The sequence below is a fragment of the Gopherus evgoodei genome, chromosome 8 (genome assembly GCF_007399415.2).
Source record: "Gopherus evgoodei ecotype Sinaloan lineage chromosome 8, rGopEvg1_v1.p, whole genome shotgun sequence".
NCBI classification, from domain to species: domain Eukaryota; kingdom Metazoa; phylum Chordata; order Testudines; family Testudinidae; genus Gopherus; species Gopherus evgoodei.
In genome coordinates, this window is record NC_044329.1 from 64,808,867 (window position 1) to 64,832,316 (window position 23,450).

At 38.2% G+C, this 23,450-nt stretch overlaps 1 protein-coding gene across 3 annotated transcripts in view; it reads left to right on the forward strand.

Moving 5' to 3' along the window:
- CDC73 (cell division cycle 73) overlaps positions 1 to 23,450 on the forward strand; it is a 182,637-nt gene that overhangs the window by 132,303 nt on the left and 26,884 nt on the right. For all 3 annotated transcript variants that reach the window (XR_004001500.1, XM_030571549.1, XM_030571550.1), the window contains exons 11-13: positions 2,778 to 2,835; positions 7,993 to 8,028; positions 8,230 to 8,317. Coding sequence is in view for 2 of the 3 variants with exons in the window: in XM_030571549.1 (XP_030427409.1) it covers positions 2,778 to 2,835; positions 7,993 to 8,028; positions 8,230 to 8,317 (182 nt within the window). In the remaining variant the exon portion in view is untranslated. The remainder of the gene's footprint in view (positions 1 to 2,777; positions 2,836 to 7,992; positions 8,029 to 8,229; positions 8,318 to 23,450) is intronic.

The window sequence follows — 23,450 nt, forward strand, 5'->3', positions numbered from 1 at the left end:
TTGCTGTACAGAGCAGTCACAATGGTGCACTGTGGGATACTGCCCGGAGGCCAATACTGTCGATTTGCGGCCACACTGACCCTAATTCGATATGGTAATACCGATTTCAGTGCTACTCCTCTCGGGGAGGAGTACAGAAACCGGTTTAAAGAGCCCTTTATATCGATATAAAGGGCCTCGTGTGGACGGGTGCAGCGTTAAATCCGTTTAACGCTGCTAAAATCGGTTTAAACGCGTGGTGTAGACCAGGCCTTTGTCACAAAATGCTGAAACTTTGCATTCTGCTCTCATGCTATGTGGAGGGTTGCAGACTTCTTCTTTGACTTGGCATGTCGTGTCTTCATTCCTGTACTCTTTCCTCTCCCACCTTCCAGTACTTCTATTGCCACTTTTTAGCTGGTGGATCTTAAGAGCTGTATGTTCTTTGCACAGTAAGATGACATTTAAGGTTGGTTAGTTGGTATTTTAAAAAGTTTTTCAATTAATAATTAAATTATTATATTAAAGTGATGGGGGGAGACAAGGCAACAATTAAATACAACTGAATTTACTCTCTCAAAATCAAACAGTATGGACTTCTATACAAAAATGTTGCTACAGAATCTGAGAAAGAATAGTGCTAGGGTATGATCTAAAACTCTGTTTAAAACTGAATAGCTATGGCTTTTTCTGTGTTTGTGAGCTTTTGTCTTTATCTGTGGGCGCTTGCTATGATTCTCCCCGCACCTTCATCCATCCCTTTCAGGAAATTTACTAATTTGGGATTTTTTTTTAACTCTAAGTTTATGGGAGGCAACATTAAGAGTATTCTTCAACATATACAACTAAAACCCCTTTGTGGCAACATTGTCTTCATGCAGACCATGACATTGACTTTCCTGTAAAGATGGACTGCAGAAATCGTATTCTCACTTTCTCAGGGGAGAAAAAAAATAGGTGTTGTCTCACATTCAAGCTGTTCTTTAGTAGCAAGGGATCTCTCTAAGATAGCCATCCTTTGCTCTTGCCAGTTTGGCTTGCTGCTTTGCCCTTAGAGTGCAGTGCTTTGACTCTTACCAATTTCTGTGCAGTTGAATAATTACTCTGAAAGGATAGTGGCAAAATATAGCTTGTCCAGACCAGAGATGCAGCATGTCTTGCAAAAATGATCTTTTAAGTTAATGGAGCAGCCAGCATAGACCACGGTATTTTAACCAACCGAAAACAACACAGAGAAATTCAGCATTAATCCTTTTCTTCTAAGGAGGAAGTTAAATCCTTGTGTCAAGGTCAGCAGCAGAGTCGTTGCTTTAGAAGTTGTAGAAGCTGACTGTATACTAAGCTGAGCCCTACCCGTATGTAATTAATCAGGCATTTTCTTTTGAAGTTCAGTGGAGAGATGTCTGACTGAATTTGAGCCTTTTAGTAAGTTGACAACTGATGCATCCTTATGCTCATATCACATAGTTTTGTAGATCAAGATTGGGTTTTAACTTACATTGGAGAAATGCTAAGATTTAGAGGGGTTGTGTGACTTTTAAACAGTGTCATTGATCTAGTAGCTCCTGGTCTTCAGTCTCCTACTGATGAATTTTCTTAGTCACAGAGCACAGTGTTACTTGTTTACATACCCATGTGGGAAGCAGGTGCTGACCTCCTTTTCATATAGCTCTTTTGAAAATCGTTCCCCATTTAGGGTTGCGGAGCACTTCATAACAATGGTATTTTGGGGTTCAGTGTTTGTAATGTCTCAATGACTTCCAGATCAAGTGTATGCTCAGTTTACAGATCAAAAAGCGATTATTCGGTCAGACCTATAAACTTAAGCTCATCCTTTTTGCATTGGTGCATTATCTAAGGATTTTATATCCAATATTGTTTCGCAGGAATAAATGAGAACAGAATTTGTCCTTCCATTTGAAACAACTATAATGTTGATGCAGAACCAATTATAATTGGCTCATTCTTGGCTAATGTGTTGGCGCTGCAGAGCAAACAGGAGTAAAGAGTGGTGGTACAAATTTGGTTTTTTATGTTAAAGTAAACAGATAAGACATGGAAGACACATGCTCAGATCTACTGAGCAAGAAGGTACAGTTTTTATATACAGACTTTTCAGAGCAGAAATGCCTTTCAAAATCCTGGCCATAACATTCCAGCCCAGAGCATCTCATGAGCAGCTTCAGAGAATAATACCAGTTCTGGTTTGTGATATGGATGGGTACCCACTTTTTCACATATTATATCTTGTCCAAGTGATCATATGTAAAAGGGGAAGCACTGTTTCCTAGTGAGTAGAGCAGAGCAGTGCACTGCACTGGGACTCAGGAGACCTGGGTTATATTCCTGGCTCTGCTACTAGTCTACTGGGAAACCTTGATCAAGTCACTTCACCTCTCTGCCTCAGTTGCCATATGTAATGACACTGATCTCCCTTGTAAAGTACTCTGAAATTTACTATTGAAGAGCTAGATATTTTTATTTACTTATTAAAAGGTGAAAATGTTAATCCTGTAAATCAGCAATTTCACCTTATGATAAAATGTTGACTGGTATATACTAGCTGTGGTGGATAGACCATTAACATGCAAAAAAGTTTTGTTTTTTTATTTTTCAGACTTTAAGTCCAAAACAATGGTTGTGAAGTTTTCTGTTCAAAGTTTTCTGCATATTTAGTTATTAGAATATGTTATGTCCTAATCATCATTAAAAAGCTGTTTTATATGTAACCGAAAGGGAATCTGAATCAGAGAAAAGCTATTCCTGTAAATGTTAACTCTTTTTTTCTCTTTTTAAAGGAAGGTGCTTCTGCCCGGAAAACTCAAACCCCAGCAGCACAGCCTGTGCCAAGACCAGGTAAACAGTATTACTTTATTTGTGTATTATCTGGAGTGAATGCATTTTGAGTTAGGACAAGATTGTAGCTAAAATCTTAATACATTTTGTTAAGATATGTATTGAAAGTATATAGCCACTGTGTATTAATTAACATTATCACCACAGTGGTCCAAGGTCTGAGATTAGCTATGCTCACCCTGAACTAGTGCAGAAATAGCACTGCTAGGTTGATGGACTAGTGGCAATTTTACAGTCTGATTTCTTGTGAACTACCAGGGCTAGAATCAAATACCATATACTGTTGGAATGCTTTTAAACCCAACTTTGGCACACCATAAAACTTTTGTTTCTAGACCTAGCAATTCAAGAACTACTGGTGCCCAAAATTTAAGGTATTTGAGTTCGTGTGTGGGGGTGTTTCATTTCAATTTTGAGTTGAATTTAACAGCTGATTTCTTATGAACCATTAAAGCAAGAAACCTCTATGCTTTATACTTTCTCCAAATACTTAATGCCAGCATTGAAATACTGTGTAGTATTAAATTTCTATTCTGTAGTTTCTTGAGACTGGCAGTTAAAATGTTGAAATCAAGCAGTCATTCTGTATACCATTACTTCCATGACAAAGTTTCAGTATCACTACACCTGTTAGACCTAGGAAAAATCTGGTGACTGGTACAAATGTGTTCAGTGATAGTACAGTTCTTCCAAGCACTTGTCTTGACCCAGTGATAAGGGTGGGGGGGAAATGCCATCCGGGCATGATTTTTTTTTCTTAGTCATGCGTTGGGCACTACTGTTAATTTTCAAGAACGTTTCCAAAGATTCCCTTTCTTCTTGTTCACTAAGCATCTAAAAATGTGATGGGTGCTATTCAGATATTAGTATTAGTAGAATTAGCATTATGGTAGTTCTTAGAACCCCAGCCAAGATCGTGGCTTCCTTTGAATACCTTACAATATTGGTGGTTTACATGCTAAGACAGCTTTTTTGTTTCGAGAGACCAGAGGAATTGATGGGAGAGGAGCAAGAACACAGGGGAATGTGAGACTGGGAGAGTATGGGTTTCAGAGAAGAATCAGGGATATAAGGGGGATGAAAGGGACAGATTCAGGAAGGGGAGGTATAGTGGAAGAGTGTAGACTAAAATAAAAAATTGGTGTGGTGAGGAGGAGCAAAAACTCTTAAAAGCATTGTGGACCGAAAAATCCCTCCTCCCCCCTTCCCCAATCCATTACTGATGAGATCATAACACACAACATATTGTGCATCAGAATCACAGAATCATAAAAATATAGGGCTAGAAGGGAACTTCAGAGGTCATCTAGAACATCTCCCCATGTTGAGTCAAGACTAAGTATACCTAGTGTGACAGATTTCTGTTACCAATCTGCCTGGAGTGTCAGGTGATCAGGCTGGGCTGCAGGGTTGTCAGGGGAGGAGGAGGAGGAGCACATGAAGTGACTAAGTTTTAAAGCTTTATTAATAAAATTACAGCAGTGGGTGTGGGGGCCCCCCATGTCATTCAAAGCAAGGAAGAAAGCGTTAGTGCCCATGCCCAAACCCACTTTCATACTCGCACACGCACAACCCACGGCTGGCCAAGTCTGGGTGTAACATGGGGAAGGGTGGATGAGAGTTCTGTCTTGTGCACAGGCCGTCCAGGGTCCGCTGTTGATCTCCAACTTGTTTTGGCTCTCGAAGATTTTAAGTCCTGGGCTCTTTTGGAGGCGTTTCATTCAGGGAACTCTGTCACTTGTGCTCTTTGTCCCAGTCCAAACCAGCCATCTGCGGCTTCCTCAGCTTTCCCAAAACACACCGGCTTCAGGGGCACAAGACTCTGTTTTCCCTCTTGCTGGCCTTCGCCGTCTCACTCGTTTTTGCAGCCCCTGCAGCTCTGTTCAGCTGAATCCTCCTTTCTCACAACTGATTGGGGTTGGAATCCAGGCCCGTCTTTCTTTGCAGGCAGCTGAGAGTAGGTTGTGTGCCGTGGCCTTGGGTTGGAGTCAGCATCTTATCTTCGGAGCTAGCTGGAGCATCGAGTTAACCCACTCTCTTCTCTCTTCCTCCCCCTTTGGCGTCTCACAACCTACAAAGAAATCTTTCATTCCACACTCACACCTTCAACCCTCCCCGAATTCTTTCCAGTGTGTCTCAAAGCACTAGCAATATACAATGCTGGTGCTTAGCCAGGGGACCCCATGGGGGGAGGGGGACAATTTTATTGTGACACTTAGAAGCCACTTAACAATCCCAACCCAACAGTTTACAGTGTCGCAGACTAATATTGGCCCTGCTATACGGAAACCCATACTACTCCTGGGGAAATTCTGCACCACTGCGCAGTGCAGAATTTTGCAGAAATTAACAGGCGCGCAGCATTTCCTTTCCCCTACAGAAATGGGCTGCAGTGCTGCTAGCCACCCCTAGAGGACCTGGCATAGCCCAGCTCACACATAGAAGACACTGCTGGGGGGAGGAGGAGGGAGCTAGAGGGTTCCTGGCAGCTGCAGTTCCCAGCATGCTCTGAGGGAAGGAGAAGGCAGTGTACAGGAAATTTCATGCAGCCTTGGGACCATGCATTAGGATGTTTCTCCCTCTGGACTCAGGTGGGGGGCAGGGGGAGGGAGCGAAGAAAGGGGGTGGGTGTCTGGGCTGGACGGGCCCCATGGCTGGGCTCTGGGGAGGAGGTTTACTGGCTGGGGGGAGGGGCACGTCTGAGCTGTTGGGTCCCCCCCACACACACACACTCCCTCAGCTGGGCTTTGGTGAGAGGAAGCGGGCAGAGAAATAGGAACTGCGTTGTCATAGAGATTTCCTTAACTCTCTATTCCTGGGGGAAAATTTGTCTATATGTTACAGACCTACTTGATGACAGGTATTTTGAAATAAATTACCAAAATAATTGAAACTGTTATGGTTACGTAGTTTTGTTTTTGACAAATACAATTTGAAGAATTTTAAAATATTGGGCATAGAATTTTTAAGTTTTTTGGTGCAGAATACCCCAAGAAGTGCAATATTTATTTTCTCTTCTCCCCTTTTAATCTTATAATCTGTGATATTCCCTAGTGATTTAGCATAATGCGGTGGTCATTGATTTGCTCACGTTAAATACACACGTTCAGAAAAGTTTACTGTTACAGCTGGTAAATTTTGAAAGATTGGGGGAAATTTGTTTACAGGACTTGGTCAGGTGTAGATACTGTGAAGATGTTTGCAAAGGCCATATTGTTTTGGGACATGTTATGCAAGAATTTTTTTCATAGCTTTCTCAAATAAATTGAGTGATGCTCTTTAAGCTTTTCACTAAGCAGTGAATAGTGATGTTGCTAAAGCAATATATAAAACTACTGCTTTGTGTGGTCTGGGTAGATCACCAGATGTTGTGAGTATATACCTTGTTAATTCCGTGGGATCTTTTTAGTGAAAGTAATGGTTAAAGATTTGCTTTTGTAAAATAGTTTCCCCATGAAAGTCTATTAAGTATTGAATAATCTAAATTGTTTTTAGATTGTGCTGTGGTGTTGTATCCTTTTTTGTTCTTTTTTATCTTCCCAGTTGTTTCAGTGCTAGAAAGGTCACCCTGTCTGTCATATTTATCTCACTAGGGCTGTTGAGAATATGAATGTATTTGGAACTGACAAACAAGGATATGAAAAGGGTAGAAATAGCAAGAGCAGAAATCTAAATGGATAAACCACTGTCATCAACATGGCTACACTGCTAGATGAAATTTCACGTGTTAACTGACAGACCTGTGTATTTGTATATTTAAAAAAGGTTATGTTGGTGTTGCCCCTTAGCTAGCCTTCCATGTATTGTAAGGTGCAAACAGTTTTAAGAACAGCGGTATTAAAGATCTGGAGCAAGTATGTCTCTTGGATTTTTGCTCCAAAATGGATTCATATCATGCCCATCCTGCGACACTTTGTTTCCTCATTCTTTAAAACATTGGACTAATAGCAGAGCAGGTATCAGGAATATGTCTGCAGGGAATGTTGTTGTCCTTTTACAGCATGGGAATGTTTGCTTGGTCCATCAAATAAAAGTATTTTGTCGCACTTGAGCTGGAGACGTATCATTTCAGATTTTTTTGTTTAAATTTTAGAATTTTTTATAGTGCTTTTGCTGTATATAATAGTTCAAGTGCTTGTTCTCATCCATTACACATTAGGTGTGTGCGTGCATGAGCGTCGGAAGCTTTCCCTTAGCGGCTCCCACCAGGGCCCCCACCAGAGTGGCACCACTTGGCCGTGCATATATACCCCCGCTGGCCCACCCCTGTCCAGTTCCTTCTTACCTCCATGGCGGCGTTGGAACGATTGCTTGCTCTCGTAAGAGAAGCAATCCTTTAGCCTTAGAGTTGCATACCTGTTGTCAGTTAGTCACTTTCGTAGTGGGTCTCTGTCTGATTTTACCAGGTTGTTTAAAGTGAGCCATGGCCGCATTCATTTTTTAGCCATGAAATAACTCCACACTTGAACTGGAATATCTCCCATGTGAGCAGGTCACTGACCTTGGAAGCCTGAAAACAAGAAGAGAGAACCCTGTGTCCAAGCTTAGGGAATATGTTCCCCATCTGTTGAAAGGATTTCTACCATAATGCAGTTGTTAAATCTTCTTGATGATTTCTGGTCATCTTTTCAGCCTGAGGGCTGCTATGCTTTATTGTACCTGATATCTGAGGAGCTCACCTAATCCAGAGTGTTGGAGACTAAACATGCCCTGACATTCAAATTTGGCAATTGTGAACTCAGTGTATTAAAGGGCAACCAAGTTTTCCTACTGCCATTTGTCACCACTGCCACTAGTAAGAGGATGAGGCTCTATGAAGATTATTTCTTCATGCATAGATCCTCAGCTCAGTCCTACATCATGCACAAGGAAATATCCATGCAACTTTTTGCCATTGAAAATCCTTCGTAATGTGTAGTGTTTTGTTGGTATGAGATGGGAACGGGCAAGAGAAAAGTGTATGGATTAGTTTCAGTAAACTTTTTGACATAAGTGGGTTTAACTGTTTCAGGATTATTTTATTAATGCCAAAGATGTTTATCCTCCAAGTACCAACTGTGAATCCTTTGTTCACCTTGGTACATAGTTAGTCCTATGAGTGGTAAATGATAAGCATTTGTGTTTATATGTCAGTCATTAATATTTTCTGTTTTACAGTTTCCCAAGCAAGACCACCTCCAAACCAGAAAAAAGGTGAGTTACTTATATCTATACAAGCCCCTTTTATAAAGGCAAATCTTCATGTAAATATACGTTTTTATCCTGAATGGATAAGGCTAAAAACAGAGAGGGTTTTGATATTCTTTCCCAATTTTGATCTATAAGGCAAGTGATACAATTTTTAATTGCATTTTGTTAAAATGATATTTGCCTTTTTGCATTCTCTCTCTACAGGATCTCGAACTCCCATAATCATTATTCCAGCGGCTACAACTTCTTTAATAACTATGCTTAATGCAAAAGACCTTCTGCAGGATTTAAAGTAAGTAGTTAACTAAATAATGCTTTATAAAAGATTGTCTTCAGATATAAAGGTATAGCCAGAGTAGTAATTATTCAAGAAGCAGTATCTATTATCTTCTGACAACTGGATTTTAATTTTACAGTCCAAATTTTAAGGAAGCATAGGCATCCTTGAAATGGTAGGTAAAAGTATTAATGTGAATATTATTTGCAAGAATGGTGACCTCTGAACCAACTTAATATATAATGTCTAAAGGCAGACCTTTTTGCTCTTCTGTTTTTAAATGGTAAATTTTACCCATTGTCTAAATCATTGCTAAATAGGGAATGATTTGCACTTCACACAAAGAATGAGTGAGTTCACGTGTTACTAAAAAATGTAAATAAAGCAAGAACTTGAAATATTTATAGCAAAGTATATTAGCACATAGAAATACTGTTGAACTAATACTCCCATCATTTTGATACCCTGCAAACCATGATGCTATAGCATTATGATAGCTGTTTCTTAAAGAAGCATACCTAATTGCCAGTCTAAAATCAAATTCAGCATTGCTGAACCAACTGCTATTCCAGTGTAACTAACTACTCTTCTGGTTAAAAATGTAATAGATCAGTAAATCATAATGTGCAAAGTTGTGTATTTCTCACCAGCCATTACTTCTGTGGGTCTAAAAGAAGTAGTAATCATTGCTTAGAAATGTATTCCCGTAAATAAATTGGCTTGATAGGAACTACTCAAAAAATGAAAAGGACATTTGTTCCTGCACTGTTAACGCTTCATTAATGGGGCCCTTTGTAAATTATATGCTGTGTTCTTTAAAAGTGATTTATTTTTTTTCCTTGCTGAAACATGGCAAGTTGTTGCCCTAGGATCTTTTGAGGCTAAATTGTGCACTTTGAGGTGTCTGAACTCCAAATATACCCAGTCGTGGCTCACCAAAAAAACCCCAGACATGAATTAGTTTATGCTGAACTGAAGTAGTTGGCATTGAAGGTGCGCTAGGAGTATGTGCTCATTGCAAAGAACGTATAGAAACTCCTGTAAAGCAGCAGAAATATTCTGTGGATTTTCTGAGCCTAGGACCTGGATTAAAAACTTATACTGTGTTGGTAAAAATATTTTGGTTAGAGAGGGTGCGACTTTTAATGGAAAAAAGTTATACCAGTTATACTGGTAAAAGGTGTCTAATATAGTGTATGGAAATAGCTAATCAGTATGAAGCACTTTTGCGCAGGTATAACTGTGTACGCACTGGGGCAGTTGTACCACTTTAACTGTACCAGTATAGTTAAAATGATTCAACTTTTCTGAGTAAACAAGCCCTCAGAGTAATCTGACCACTGTAGCACAGTCTGCTTCCTACAGAAGTAAAGGAAATGAAGGTTTGTGGGAGAGGTTAAACACAAGTGTAGTGTGTGTAAAAGAGACCAAAAAAAATTCCGATTTGAGGGAGATTTTGTAAACTGGAAGTGGAAGAAAAAGATTCCAGAAAACAGTTTAATTTTTAACAGTTTAATATTGGTCTGTATTTAATACCTTTAACTATAAACTCACCTTTATATCTGGGACTATAATCTTCATTTACATAACTTTTTCTTTGTCTTTGTAGTTTTTATTGCATTTTAGTGTTCTCTTCTAAATCCAGTGCCATGTCAGAGTTGCAGTCATCACCCATAGTAACCATCTCTGTCACAATTGAATTAATAGATGACCAATTGTGGCAGCATTGGCATATATTTGCTTCTTCTGAATATATTTTAATACAGATGACCTAACAAAAACACTATTTTCACACAGCACAATAATATGCTTTACTTTCAGTAGTCAACGACTACTTAAAATGCTACTCTAGTTAATGGTTTTAATCAGCCTCTCCTCCCACATAATGCTTGTGAATCATAGTAACTCTTTTAAAGGTGATTGTGTCGAGTGTTAATGTACATTAGTGTTGGTTAGGGAGTTTAGTTCCATAGTTGCTGCTTGTTTTCTGGGGAGCATGTACGTGTCGCTAGCCAGGGTTGTCCTTTTAAATTCCATCTTTTAGCTGATAGCGTGTACAGTTACACTAAGTTATTGAAAAATGTTTAGTTGGTGGTTCTGCATAAACAAATGAAAAATGGGAAGGGTAACATAATTACAATAGTAATTAAAAACAAGAAGGATGTTACTGGTGCAAATACTTCATTGATTTTCAAGAAATCTATTTGGACACACTTATCAGAGCTGTAACTGTTCATGAGGGACACCTGGAGACACATGTTGTAGCCACCTGTTAGCAATGCTTAATTTTTATTCTTTGTGGAGAGCATGTCTCTGTAGAAGAAATAGTAAAGGACACCTGCTTATTTATAAGTTCCAAGTACTTAATCTTTTCAATCTGCTACCCATAAATATTACACATGGCAGCTTTCTAACTCATTTTTTTTCCTGTTTTGAGAACTGCTAATGCTAAAGAATGTCTGGAAGCTACATTTTGCCACAGGATATATAGCGCAGAAGTAAAACTAAAATTGTATTAGCAAGATGCAAATTGAAGACCATAGTGTAACCATTATGTTAAGTTTGATGCTAACACTGATATAATTCACTAAAAAATGTTTAGTTGCCATCATGTAATTTTAGCACTGCACTTTGAAGTACAAAATTTGGACTAAAGTGTAATAGCTGGCAAGGAAGGGAAAGAGAGTGCATATGTTAGAACGGAGGATTGACTATGCACAGCATCAACTGTAGAAGGAGTAATAAAAGGTGTATATGCCCAGCATGTAGACTCCTGAAGAATCATAACTGGCCTCTGGTCTATCAGTCTCTGGGATTCTGTGATGAGAAGCACCATAATCCACAAATACTAGTAGTTTCCACTTCATTTCAATCTGTGTTAAAGTCCTAGTGTAAACAAGGCCTTTGAAGTGATTTCTTGTTACAGTACAAGTGCACTAATTCACACTAATGACCAAGAGAGACAGTGTGGCTTATCAGACTTCACAAATTTGCTGTTAAATGAACAAGTTGGATGTAGGTCTCAAGGATAAAGCATTATAAAATGTCCTTTGCTCACTTACTTTGTCAAGTTTAATTGAGTTTTATTTGACACTTTGTAAACTAGTAAATGTGTAGTGGTGTATTTTATAGAAGTAACATCATGGTAATATGAGACCTAAAAGTGCCAGGTTTTTGTAAGAATGTGAGTGGCATTGCCAGCTGAAGTACAAATTAATGAAGCTGTATTAATTTCAGTCTCTTTATTCATAAAAGTTTATGTATAAAACACAATGCTTATTTATGTTACCACTTTGGGTGCCAATTTTTTGGAGTGATGGATTTGGAATAGATATGAAGAGTTAACTTTTCTTGATTAGTTTTACAAAAAGAAACTAAGAGGAAAAACTGAAAAATCATAAAGGGGACCATTAATGGTCAAATTTTAAAACACGTTTACAGTGATATTGTAGCTGTGTTGATCTCAGATTATTAGAGACACAAGATGCATCTCTCATCTTATGTCTCTGAACTTTAAAACAGTTAGACATTCAATACGTTGGATGGCCAAATGTAAGTTTGTCAGTTGCAAGCTGTAGTCAACAGTGCTCACAACTGTATATTTGTAGGACCCAGTGCATTATGCTGTATTTAGATTTTTTTTTTTTGGTAAAGTTTGTTTGTAAGCACAGCAGTGTTTGGCTAGGCCTTTCATATTTGGTCATCATACAAATGGATCCTGTCCAAGTCTTTTATTTTAGAACTAATTTTAGTTTTACTACTTGTACTTAAAGCGGAATCATTTAAACATATAATAAAATGGAGTTAAAATTGATCTTGTATATGTAAAATATGCATCATTTTTGTGTGTAGTCTGCATACTGAAAACCAACCTTCCTTGAAGGCTTCTCAGATGCCAGCATTCCATTTGCAGACAGAAGCATCTGTAGTTTATTTTTGTAAATTGTAGGAAACCATAGAATTGAAATACATAATGCTATGGACAGTTTGGCAGTTTACAGTTCCAGTTTCAGTTCCTACCAAAAATGATTGATTAGAAAAGGACTGTCCTGACACTATTTTTTTAAAGTAAAAAGTACAAAATCATTCCAGACCCCTCTCTAGCTAGTAACTTAATATTTTCCTTCAGTTTTCTCTTTGGTGAGTATATATCATCCCTGGCCTCATCCTGCTCTTATTTAGATTCTTATACTGCACCCACTATTGTAGTGAGCTGAGGTCCTAGTCATACTAAAATAATAAATGTGGAACTAGTTATCAAAATTGTGGATGCATCAGCCCAGCAATACTTGGATGAAAACAGAAAAGATACATTTTTGCTTACAATAATTTGTGCATACAGATTTGGTGCACTTGTTCACTTATTTTGTCAAGTCTAGTTTAGTTGTATTTAACATTTTGTAAGCTAGCAAATGTGTTGTGTATTTTATAAAAGTATGGTCATGATAATATGAGACCTAATCATAGCTGCCTGCTTTTAAGTCTTTTCGAAGTGGGATGAAAGTGCCAGGTTTTTGTGAGAATGCAACTTGCATTCTTCAATAGTCAGTTTTCAGGTCCACTCCAAAATAAGTGTATGTGGCCCCGTGCATACTTCGTTTTGGAAATCAGTCCTGTAGGGCAAGAGTCCCAGGATCACAAAGCCTCTGCTGCTGCCCTTACCTTCTGTGAAGAAAAGAGGGTACACCATCACAGTCTTTACTGTTTCCTCTTCCTTATCTAGCATTCGCAGTGACTGTTGAAGTAGCCTCCGAGATCTCTTCCACTTGGTTCCCCAAGAACTCAGTTTGACTCCAGTCTCATCGCTCAGGCTCTTTTATTTGGCATAAAGCAAAGCCACGCTGAGTTGATCAGACTCAAATGTAGGGGTGGTTACAGCGTATACCACACATGCAAAGTTTGCTTATTTGTCGTCATGTAATAGCATTGCTCTCTGAAGTACACAAATTGGATTAAGCGTAGTAGCTGGCAAGGAAGGGAAAGATGGCACATATGTTAGGGAGGGGGACTTGGCTATACACATCTGAAGTTACAGATATCCCATGCCGTCATATACATTTACACATCACATTCACTATACATTGCATCACGTTTTGGGTCTGACTTGGCTACTTTGCTGGAACCAATCTCCCTGTGCAGCATGCTTTGTCCATCCCTGTCCATGTTCAGCTTTACTCTTTACCTCATCTTTGTGCTCTCTTCTTCTTTGTCCATTATTTTCTTGTTTTTAGTAAAAGGTTCCCTTGGGGTTTCCTCTTGTATCTTAGCTAGCTCAGATATTCTGACTTTTGCTTAATTTACTTAATTTAGCACAAACATTCTGCTTGTAGCCTGCTGATTTAGTTACCTCCCTAATCCTGTCTTTCAAAAAATGAAGCCTCCCCCCTATGTTTAATTACTTGTGTCAAGCTGTGAACAAGTAGACTCACCCCTGCGGCACCTCCTGCTGGTTGCTTCAGGGAATTAGCTCGATTCCAGCCACGGAGCGCCCTCTGCAGGCCAGTGATCCACCTGTCCTCTGCTGGCCCCGGGCCCCTCCCTGGACCTCGGTGCCCAGGGGAACCCTCACCCCACTATTCCCACTTTGCCTTAGTATTGGCTACTGCCCAGTCATTGTCTAGCCCCTACGCCCTGGGGCAGACTGCAGTATCAGCCACTCATCACAGGCAAAGGGGGGTTTGGCCTGGCTGCCTTTACCCACCCTCCGGCTGCCCCTCTGCAAGCCCAGTACCTTGCAGGCCTAGAAATAGGCCCTGCAGCCTGGGGAGTTGCTGGCCTAGGGCTTCCCAGCTCCTAAGGCTTTTCCCCCAGCCCTGCCTTCCTTTAGGTTCCCTAGGTGAGTCCCCGAGCAGCCAGGCCTGTCTCTCTCTCCCTATCAGAGAGAGACTCCTGCTTCTGGCTCCCTGGCCGCCTTATACAGCCTTGTGGCTCAGTTTGGGGTGTGGCCCCCAGCTGCAGCCACTCCTGTCATCAGCCCAGGCTTCTGGTTCCAGCTATGGCCCCTTGCCAGGGCTGCTTTAACTCCTTCTCTCCCGGAGCAGGAGTCCACCTTGCTACACAAGCCAAGCCTACAGTTTAGTTCTGGAAGCATTAAACTATCCTAAAGCACAGTGCCGCTTGCATCTTATATAAAGTGGTCCCTCACCATGCTCTCTGTAACACACATAGAAAGTTAAAGAATTAAGGTTATCTTAAGGAAATATATGTGTTGTAAAGAAAGGCCCTGACTTGCAAATAGAAGGAAGGCCTTGAAAATGGTGAATTAAAAGGCCAGAAGGAGTGAAGTAGGAAATATGTCTGGTTCAAAGAATAACTCATAAGGGGACACTTCTAAAAAGAAGGCCTCTGACCAATAGGGGTGACTGCTGATGGTTTTGAATAAGACAAAAGAGATCAGTCTTAAAATGAGCCAACATGGCCTTTCCCACCACACATACCATTATTGCATCAAAACGTATGGCTTGTGTGAACCCAGGTGCAAAAGACAAACTGCTGGTCAGCAAGGAGGAGGGGAGGAGGCCGGGGCAAGATAGGAGGTTGTAAATCGTACCTGGATTAAGACTGGAAATAAAGGTGAACTGTCTCAAATTGATTTTTAGCTGAAGTCAGTAATTGGCAATGCCATCTCTTTGTTGAAGGATGTAAAAAGGAAATTCTTAAAGGGTAAACTGCTTATACCTTCCTGATCACGTTGGAGCCGACCACTGAGAGTCTAAGCATCCTGGGTTTAAATTTGCAAGTATCTTCATCAGATGCTTATAAATGTTTTTTGTTACTGTTTGAGTGTAGTAAATTGCTTATTATTTAGGCTCTTCAGGCATGTTTAAAGCAATTATATAAATCCTTTAGATTTAATAAAGGAATTTATGGTTAAATTAGTGTTTGGTTTCCATATTAATAATTTCAAATATTAATAATTCCAACATTGTCCCAAGCGCGGGGCTGCAGGTATATGCTACTTCCCAACCCTTAGTGTTTTAAAGTGGTTGTCAGCTTAAACATCACACTTCACTTTGAAAATGTATTACTCACTTCCAGTCCAACATTTTAGCTGTTAGTAACAGAGATGAAAAAAAAAACAACACTTTTCTGTATGTTTTAGTTGTTTATTTTGTGCATCTGAGAACACTTCATATATACTCAGTGTAACTGATTTTCCCCTGTGGTTATTTACCTCTTTTGCCTGAAATGTATTTCAGACAGTAAGAGCTGAGGGAAATGAGATTTTTAAAGTCTCAAAAATGTGCGGGGGGGGGGGGGGGGGTTCTGGGGAAGGTATAGTATCTGTAACTAATTTTTAAAAAATTAGATTTCAAGTTGGCATCTGTATAAGAGTTCCAGCTTTCTGCATGGACCACATTGACGTAGCACATATCTTACGTAGCTATGAACGTTTAAGGAATTTAAAGCTGTAGATTCTTGGACTGACTAACTTTTGTCACTGTTTCAAAATATAACTGGAAACATGTTTTGTGCTACTTTCCTGGAAAGCCTGGGTAAAGGTTACTGAAAACTAATGTGTCAAGTTAATTAACATGCACTTGACACATTTTATTTTGCTTTTTTATCAGATTTTGAAAACGGTGGTTGCATTGCTATAAAAGCTTGGAATTCAACAGTGTTTGTATGAAACATTCTGCAGGATATCAATTATTCATCTACTGCTTTTATGTGTCTGATCTAAATTTTTCCTGCATGCTTTTTTGATTGTTATCTTTTCTTCTGTTCTTTGTATAGTATCTCTTGTCCATTAACTTCTCTTCTCTTGTAGCTCAGAATATTAAGGCAACATTGTGGGTTTCTTGAAGGAATGAATTGGAGACGACTCAGTTTTATATATTAAAGCAAAATTGAATTGAAGCTAATGTAAGCTAAGGGTTAAAGCCATTGAGGAGGCTTTCAATTATGCATTAATTATATAGCACAGCCTCCAGCTAACTGTCAACTGTGGCGGAGCTGTCAATAAAATAATATTGAAGTGAGTTGTTAAACACAGAAATGTTTAGCCTAAAATGTAGAATTAAGAATGGTGCTTCAACCACACGTTGGGTCTGTCACAGATCTTTAACTTGTAGTAATTTAACAACTGTGATCACTGTCGTACAGTACAGCAACAGAGTGTGAGAGAGAGACAATGTTTGTCTTCTAAATGGATTTCAGTTTACCATACAATACATTTAAAGTGTAAGTGTGGCTGTCTGTAATACTTCTAAACTGAATTTGCAAATGTGACCTTTGGATTACCATCCATATGAGAATCTGGTTACTGCAATCAGATATAAATTTCTGTATACAGTCTGTAATTACTTTAATTTGATCACATATTTGATCTGCAGGAATCCTGCCTCCATCAGTGCACAGGCTGGATAGTATATGAGGCAGAGTATACCAAGAAAATAATCTTGTTCTGCATTTAAAGGGCTGGACGAATACCCAGGAAAGCTAGATTCTGTCTCTGGGGCGGCCACAAACGTTGAGTGTTGCCAACTCTTGAGACATCAAGTTTCACAATATTTGGCAATGTTTCCTAGTATCAATTCCTGCAGTCATGTTATGTGAGAATCTCAGATTTTGTTTAATTAAAAAAAAAAAGTTCCTGACCCTCGTGATTAGGGAAAGAATTTTGAGAAGGTGAACTATAAAGGCTAACAAATCAAAGATTAAATGAACCCAACATTTACTATTTTTTTTAAAACTCATGAGTTTTAAGACAAATTAAGATTTTGGACAGCATCATTCAAGATTTCGGCATCCTTAGGGTTTGCAATACTGGGCTTCCTACACGATGATGGGCAAAACTGCTATATGCATTCTCTCAAGGAGGCTGAATTAAGGTTTCACTGTCCTTTTGTAAATTTTGAGTGCTTGAGTTGGCCACCATAAAATTCTTCTAACATAGCATTTTCAATATAATACCCCATTTCATTACCACATGGAACCATATTGTGTGACTATATGGTGTAGCTGAACCCTTAAACTAAAGGTATCTTGCATTCAGAAAGTCCTATGCTGTTAATTAATTTAAAATGAGACAATTTTACTATATATGCACTGTTTGCTTTCCGCTTGGATTTCTCTGTGCAATGAAAATCCACTAAGTTAGTTTTACTTTCAAGTTCAGTGTTGCAAAGTTTGGCTTTGTTCCATAGATTGTTTTAAAAACGGTTAGTGATAAGATTCCCGTTGGGAATCCATCACTATTTCACCATGCAAACTTGTGTTTTACAACATCAACATTTTGACTTCATTAGATGAGCAGGAAGAAGGAGATACTGATTAAATTTGATAGCAATGATATAGATGAAGCAGTTGAGGATGGTAACAAATAATAATGAAAAGTAAGAAGCTTGAATTGGCCTGCTGCCTACTGAGCACAAATTCAAATATTTTTTTCTTTTATAGTTGCTATGTTTTTCTGTTTTATTATATTTTGCTTTTTTTGTATCAGTTCAGTCCTGAATGGTGTTCACATTTAAATGCTAACCTAACAATACTAAGAATTTTTTATTTTTTAGAACTTCATTTCATTGTTCCACATTTTTCTGAGTTGAAAAAACTCAGTTAAGTAAGGTGTGTTTTTGTTTGTGGTTTTTTTTAATTAGGTATAAATACTAATCCTAGTTGAGGCCATAGTCTTACTGTCTTTTGTTACACTTCTAACAAATTAGTATTTCAAAATATTTGACCACTTTTGGTGGTATTTGACAATTTCAGCAATGGTTGACTGGTGAATTGACCAATCACTTGGGCCCAACTATAGTTTGAAAGATGTATTATGGTTAATGGCTTATTTTTATGGAACAATTTGGAATATTGGGACCAAATCCTATGATGTGCAGAGATGTGATTGACACTGGCCTGAGGGTGTAGGGAAGACAGTGTTGGCTTTAAGTCCAGGGCTACCAGGGACTGAACAGGCTAGTGCTTGCTGAAAAAAGATGCTCCTAATTTGCACCTGGCTCCCACAACCCTGAATGTGGGGGCCTCTCAGTCATCTCTTTACACCGGTGGCCAGGAACTGTGTGCCAAGTGTTTAGAGCTGCTGTGACTGTTGTCATCAGAGGATTTCCCAGTGCCCAGATCCACTGATTTTATGGACAGATTGCATCAGCAGATCAACACACAATGGCTGCCATAGAGGTCCAAATATGACTTGTGATGAGATCTTAATTCAGTGTTAACATTTCCTGTGGGCTTCACATTAATTTGGTGAAGGAACGGCAGGTGTAGACTTCAAGTAATATCCAGTGAATAGTAGAAGATTAATATCCTTAGTTTATGAGGAAGTCTACATAGAGTTGCTATATTCTCTCATAGTTGTGGTTGATTTAGCCCAAAAGACTTTTAAATATTGTAACCTACAGTGTGGAATCCACTTGGTCCTGTTCTTTCCCACCTTGGAATTTTCAAATCCAGTCACTTTCTTTGAGGCTGTGGTGTTGATTGATCTCTACCATATATACTCGTTCATAAGCTGAATATTTTTGGTCAAAAAGTGACACATTAAAGAGCAGGGGTAGGCTTATAAATGGGGTCTACACCAAAATGTGATGATTTTAAACTTTATGGAATCATTGAATTAAATATCTAATACATTGTTATTTTGCTTACCTGGAGTGTCTGCAGGCATGGAGCCCCTCAGCTCTCTTTGGCCAGGGTTCACCATTCCCAGCCAATGGGAGCCAAGGGGTTCCACACTTGTGAACACTCCAAGTGAACAAAATGTCTAGGCCCACTGGAGGCTTACCCTAACAGGGCAGGAGCTAAAGTTTGCCAATCCCTGAAATATAGGGTTGGTTTATGAAAGGGTCATACAGGTTTTTTTGCTATTTTTACCTAACCATCTTGGGGGGGTCGGCTTATAAACGAACGAGCTAAAGAACGAGTATATATGGTACTTGATTAGCATTCTCCAGAATAACTGTTAAATCAAATTGTAGTTCTTGTTCTGAAACAGAACTGATTCTGGTGGCGATGTCTTAGTGGCAGCATCAGAGGCATATTAATGCATTTCTAGCATTTGATGGTTGCCATGAGTTGCTCCATAAAGAGCTGTGGTGTTGTCCATCTTCCTTATAAGATGTATCGAGTAAAATATATTTTAATGTATTGCCCTTTCACATTGTTTAATTATTTCAGAGCCTATATCAGAAGAATGTGTATGTCTTAAAATATTTTATACTATTTTGAGGAGTATAAATGATATTTATAAAAATCAGTATCTTTCTTTAAATCTATCTATTCTTTGCTTTACCAAGTCTTTTCCAGGATACCTTATGCATAGCCATTTCTGGTTCGAGTGTTCTATGTTGTTACATGCATTAGACAAGAAAAACTAAATTCTAATTTGTCTTGTCCCTCATGAATCACACTTTTATCAACTTAACTGTAGTTCTAGTTAATTTTATTTCCCAATTCTCAGTCATTTCCAACTTTTTACTATCCCAGTACAATTAAGTACTGTTAAAGATGACCTGCAAAGTACATTTTAAAAATTGGGATTGTGCCCTTTTTCTGCAGTCTTAAAATGTATTAAAGAAGTCCTGAAAGGCTATGAGGTAGATTTTTTTCACTTTTTCCTTGAAACATCAGAAAAGTCAAGTCTGATCTTTCCTAATTTTGCTTGAAGATTCATTATGGGTCTCTGATATACCGTATATATTATTAATTCTCGCTTCCTAATTAAAGAGATGGTGGTGATGAATCTGAAACAAAGTTCCTTTTCCAAACTGTTAATTAGTCATTGAAGATCACTAGTAAGATAAATAGGTGTTTACAAAAGCTAGAGTTTATAATCAGTCTGACTAAAATCCTTTTCTCATCTTAGTTTTTCAGCTTTCATTATCTTGACTCTTTTGGCTAGTTTTCCAGTCATTTACAGTTAGTGTCTTCCAAGCTAAGCAGGATCTGATTTTTCAAATGTGTAAATTAAGCAGGAGAAAAAAATTGAAAAACTAATGTAACGTTCTTCTGTTATCATGAAACAATAAGAGTGCAGCCCATTTTTAAATGTTACTTTATTTCTGATAACTATATATCTTCCTAATTATGTACAAGATAATATGTTCTAAAATTTGGCATCAGAACTTCTGATTTATCTTGGCATTAAAAGTGGAACACATTCTGATTTTCTTTTTTTTAGCTATTTGTAATTACACAAAAAATAAATGTTTCTCTAGCCATGGTATTAAGAATCCAGCATCAACCATAATTGCTGTTAAAGGTATATGAATTACTGATTTTTCAGATCTGGTGGTCTGGGAGGAATAGGGTCAACATGAAACCAAAAATTTTTGCAACTTTTAGCAAATCTGAAAGGATTTAAGTTTTTGATTTGGGGAGGTTTCACCATTTTTTAATAAAAACAAAGGGAACTTGTAAACAAGGCTAGATTAACAAGGCAAGATTTCCAGCCCAAGCGTCTACCCTGCAGATGAACAGTCCCTTAGCCAATGCCCTGAGAGTCCAAGTCAGCTGGCATGGGCCAGTTGCGGGTGTCTACTTGCAGTGTTGGACATATCCTTAGGCATCATTCACAAAATCGAGAAGGGCTGTGAGGGCAGTAAATATTAACTGGAGTGAGAACTGGAACCTGGGTGCACTAACCACAATTTAGAGAGTCATCCTTTCTCTTTCTTACCCAATGAATATTTAAATTTTTATACAAAGTAGGACAACTCCAACAGGAGAGGTTGACCTTGTGGTTGGAGCATACACCTGACGGTCAAGGCAGTTTAAATCACTGATTTTAATTGTGGTTTAAATAGTCAAGGTGGAAACCTTGATTTAAATTCATTTTAATCTTGTTTTGCATTTGTACTTTTTATTTATTTTCCTAAAGAAATTGATTTTTCATTAGTTGATAACCATTACAATATGTTCATTTGCAACTAAATATAGCCTGCATACTAAATTTGATGCTGCTTTTTGCTAACTAGGAGGCTGCACTATGTCTATACTCTTTTATGCAGTTATATAGCTTAACTTAGATTTATTCAGATACTTAATTTTTTATTATGTTAAAAGATGGTGAGCAATGAATGCATTTTTTATTTACTAGACCAGATGAATTTTTTACTTCTAATTTTGTTTCAAGGTCTAAAGAAATCCAAATTCCATTAAAATGCACAAAAACAGCATTTTAGACTTGTATTAAATAAAACTACTTTACATGCTAAGAAATTTTTTTTTTTTTATCAAAACATGTTTGCATTTAAAAACAACTGATTTATTAAGCCAGGAAAGTATTATTTGTAATTAGTGATTTGAACTGATTGTTTCTGGTCACTATGTCCTTCAAGATTTTAGAGCTAGGAGATTTCACCCTCTCACACCTACTTTTTATTCGTAGATTGGAAGAAGGTAAGCTTTCCTGTTTTGTCAAGTCCCAACTGGTTTCTTAACTTTGAATGTACTAGTCACTGAACTGAACTAGTTAGTTGAATAAATTGAAAAGAAGATATTCTCTCTGCAGCTGTAGAAGAGGCTGTTACTGTCAAAAGCTGGTTTAACATTTCAACAAACTCTGATTCCAGATGCTTAGCTTTCACCCATTCAGAGACTTCCCCTTCTTTGAAACTTAACAGCAAACATGTTTTAATATTTATTTTGTTTTTGATTTAAATTATTTTAATACACGTAGGCCTTAACATAGATTTAAGATTAAATAGGGTTAAATTAAAAAAAATAATCCAGCGTTCTGTTTGTAATATCATCAGTTTTTATCCATCCTGCTCACCTGGGGTGCAGTGGGTTCAAGTTTCTGCCTTAGAGTGGGGATTCAAATCTTGGTGTCTCTCATCCCCCAGCACTGGTGAGTGCTGCCTGGACTATGCGGTCTAAGGGGACACCACCACCATCTCTTCCTCCTTCAGGGCTTTGTGAATGGGGCCTAAGTTTCCTTGTGAATCTAGTTAAAAAATTTGAAAGTTTCATTTTGAAAATCTTGAAATGGTTCATGTTGACATGAAAAAAATTCTTTGAAACAATTTGCCAAAATTGACACAAATTCACTAAATATTTTGGTCCTCTCAAATATGCATTTTTTGGAGACAGAAATTTAAACTGAATTTTTTCCCCAACTCTAATTACTAGTGTAAAATAATTTTATTTTGGAGATGCATTGTTTTCTGGTAGTTAGAACTCTGCACTGGGACTAGGAGACCTGAGTTCTATCCTCAACTTTGCACTGGCCTCTGGATAACTGGACTCCTGACTTCACCTCTGTGCCTCAGTTTCCCCATCTGCAGATGGGACAGTAATGCCTCCTTTGTAAAGCATGTTGGGGTCTACTGATTAAAAGCACTTATATATAACTACTATATAAATTTATGTATATGTTTTTGGGATCTAAGACCACAGTTCTTCAAACTGCTCCATGCATTTTGTTTACAGCAAGATAAAGAGACCTCTTCAAATGTATGGAGCATTTTTAGGACTGGGGCTAGGAAGATTTATTTTGTCCTTAAGAGATTATCTAAGACATGAGAATCATATCGTCTTAGTTTTTCATGCATAATTGAGCATGATTTGTGGGGGGGAACCCCAAGACCTCAGACTAAACATTCAGAAATCCAGAATTGTTGTGCTGAGTTAAATAATTCATCTCTGTCTTATCAGTTCTCACCATCTAACTAGATGAAAAATTAAAAAAAAATCTTTAACTTCAGCATTATGATAAAAACCCACATGTTTTGGTTTGTGCTAAGACATAATTTTCATGGATAGAATCAAGTCCTTGTAGCCAAAAGCTATAAAATGTGCACCAATGAGCTTCATGACATTATTTAATTTGTTTTCGTGGGTTAACTGCTGGTGTCCCCCTATTGTTGCCATGGCTTTCTGACTTCCCATCCAGTGCATCACATGTAGGTAAGTAGGCAGGCCCCAGAGGAGTGACAACAACTCGCACTTCGATTTTCAGAAATCAACTCTGCTCCCTTTTGTCAAACTGCTTATAACCGTCTGTACTTCAGGAAGTAAGAACTCATGATTGGTCTCATTGGGTGACCCATGAGTGGTCACAATTGTTTAAATAGCCCTTTATGTTTAAGATGCAATTTAACTGTAGTATGAAGAATGCTGTTTTCAAAAACATAAAAATCCTGACATGAATACAAAGACAGTGACTGCTGTTACATTCAGGAGT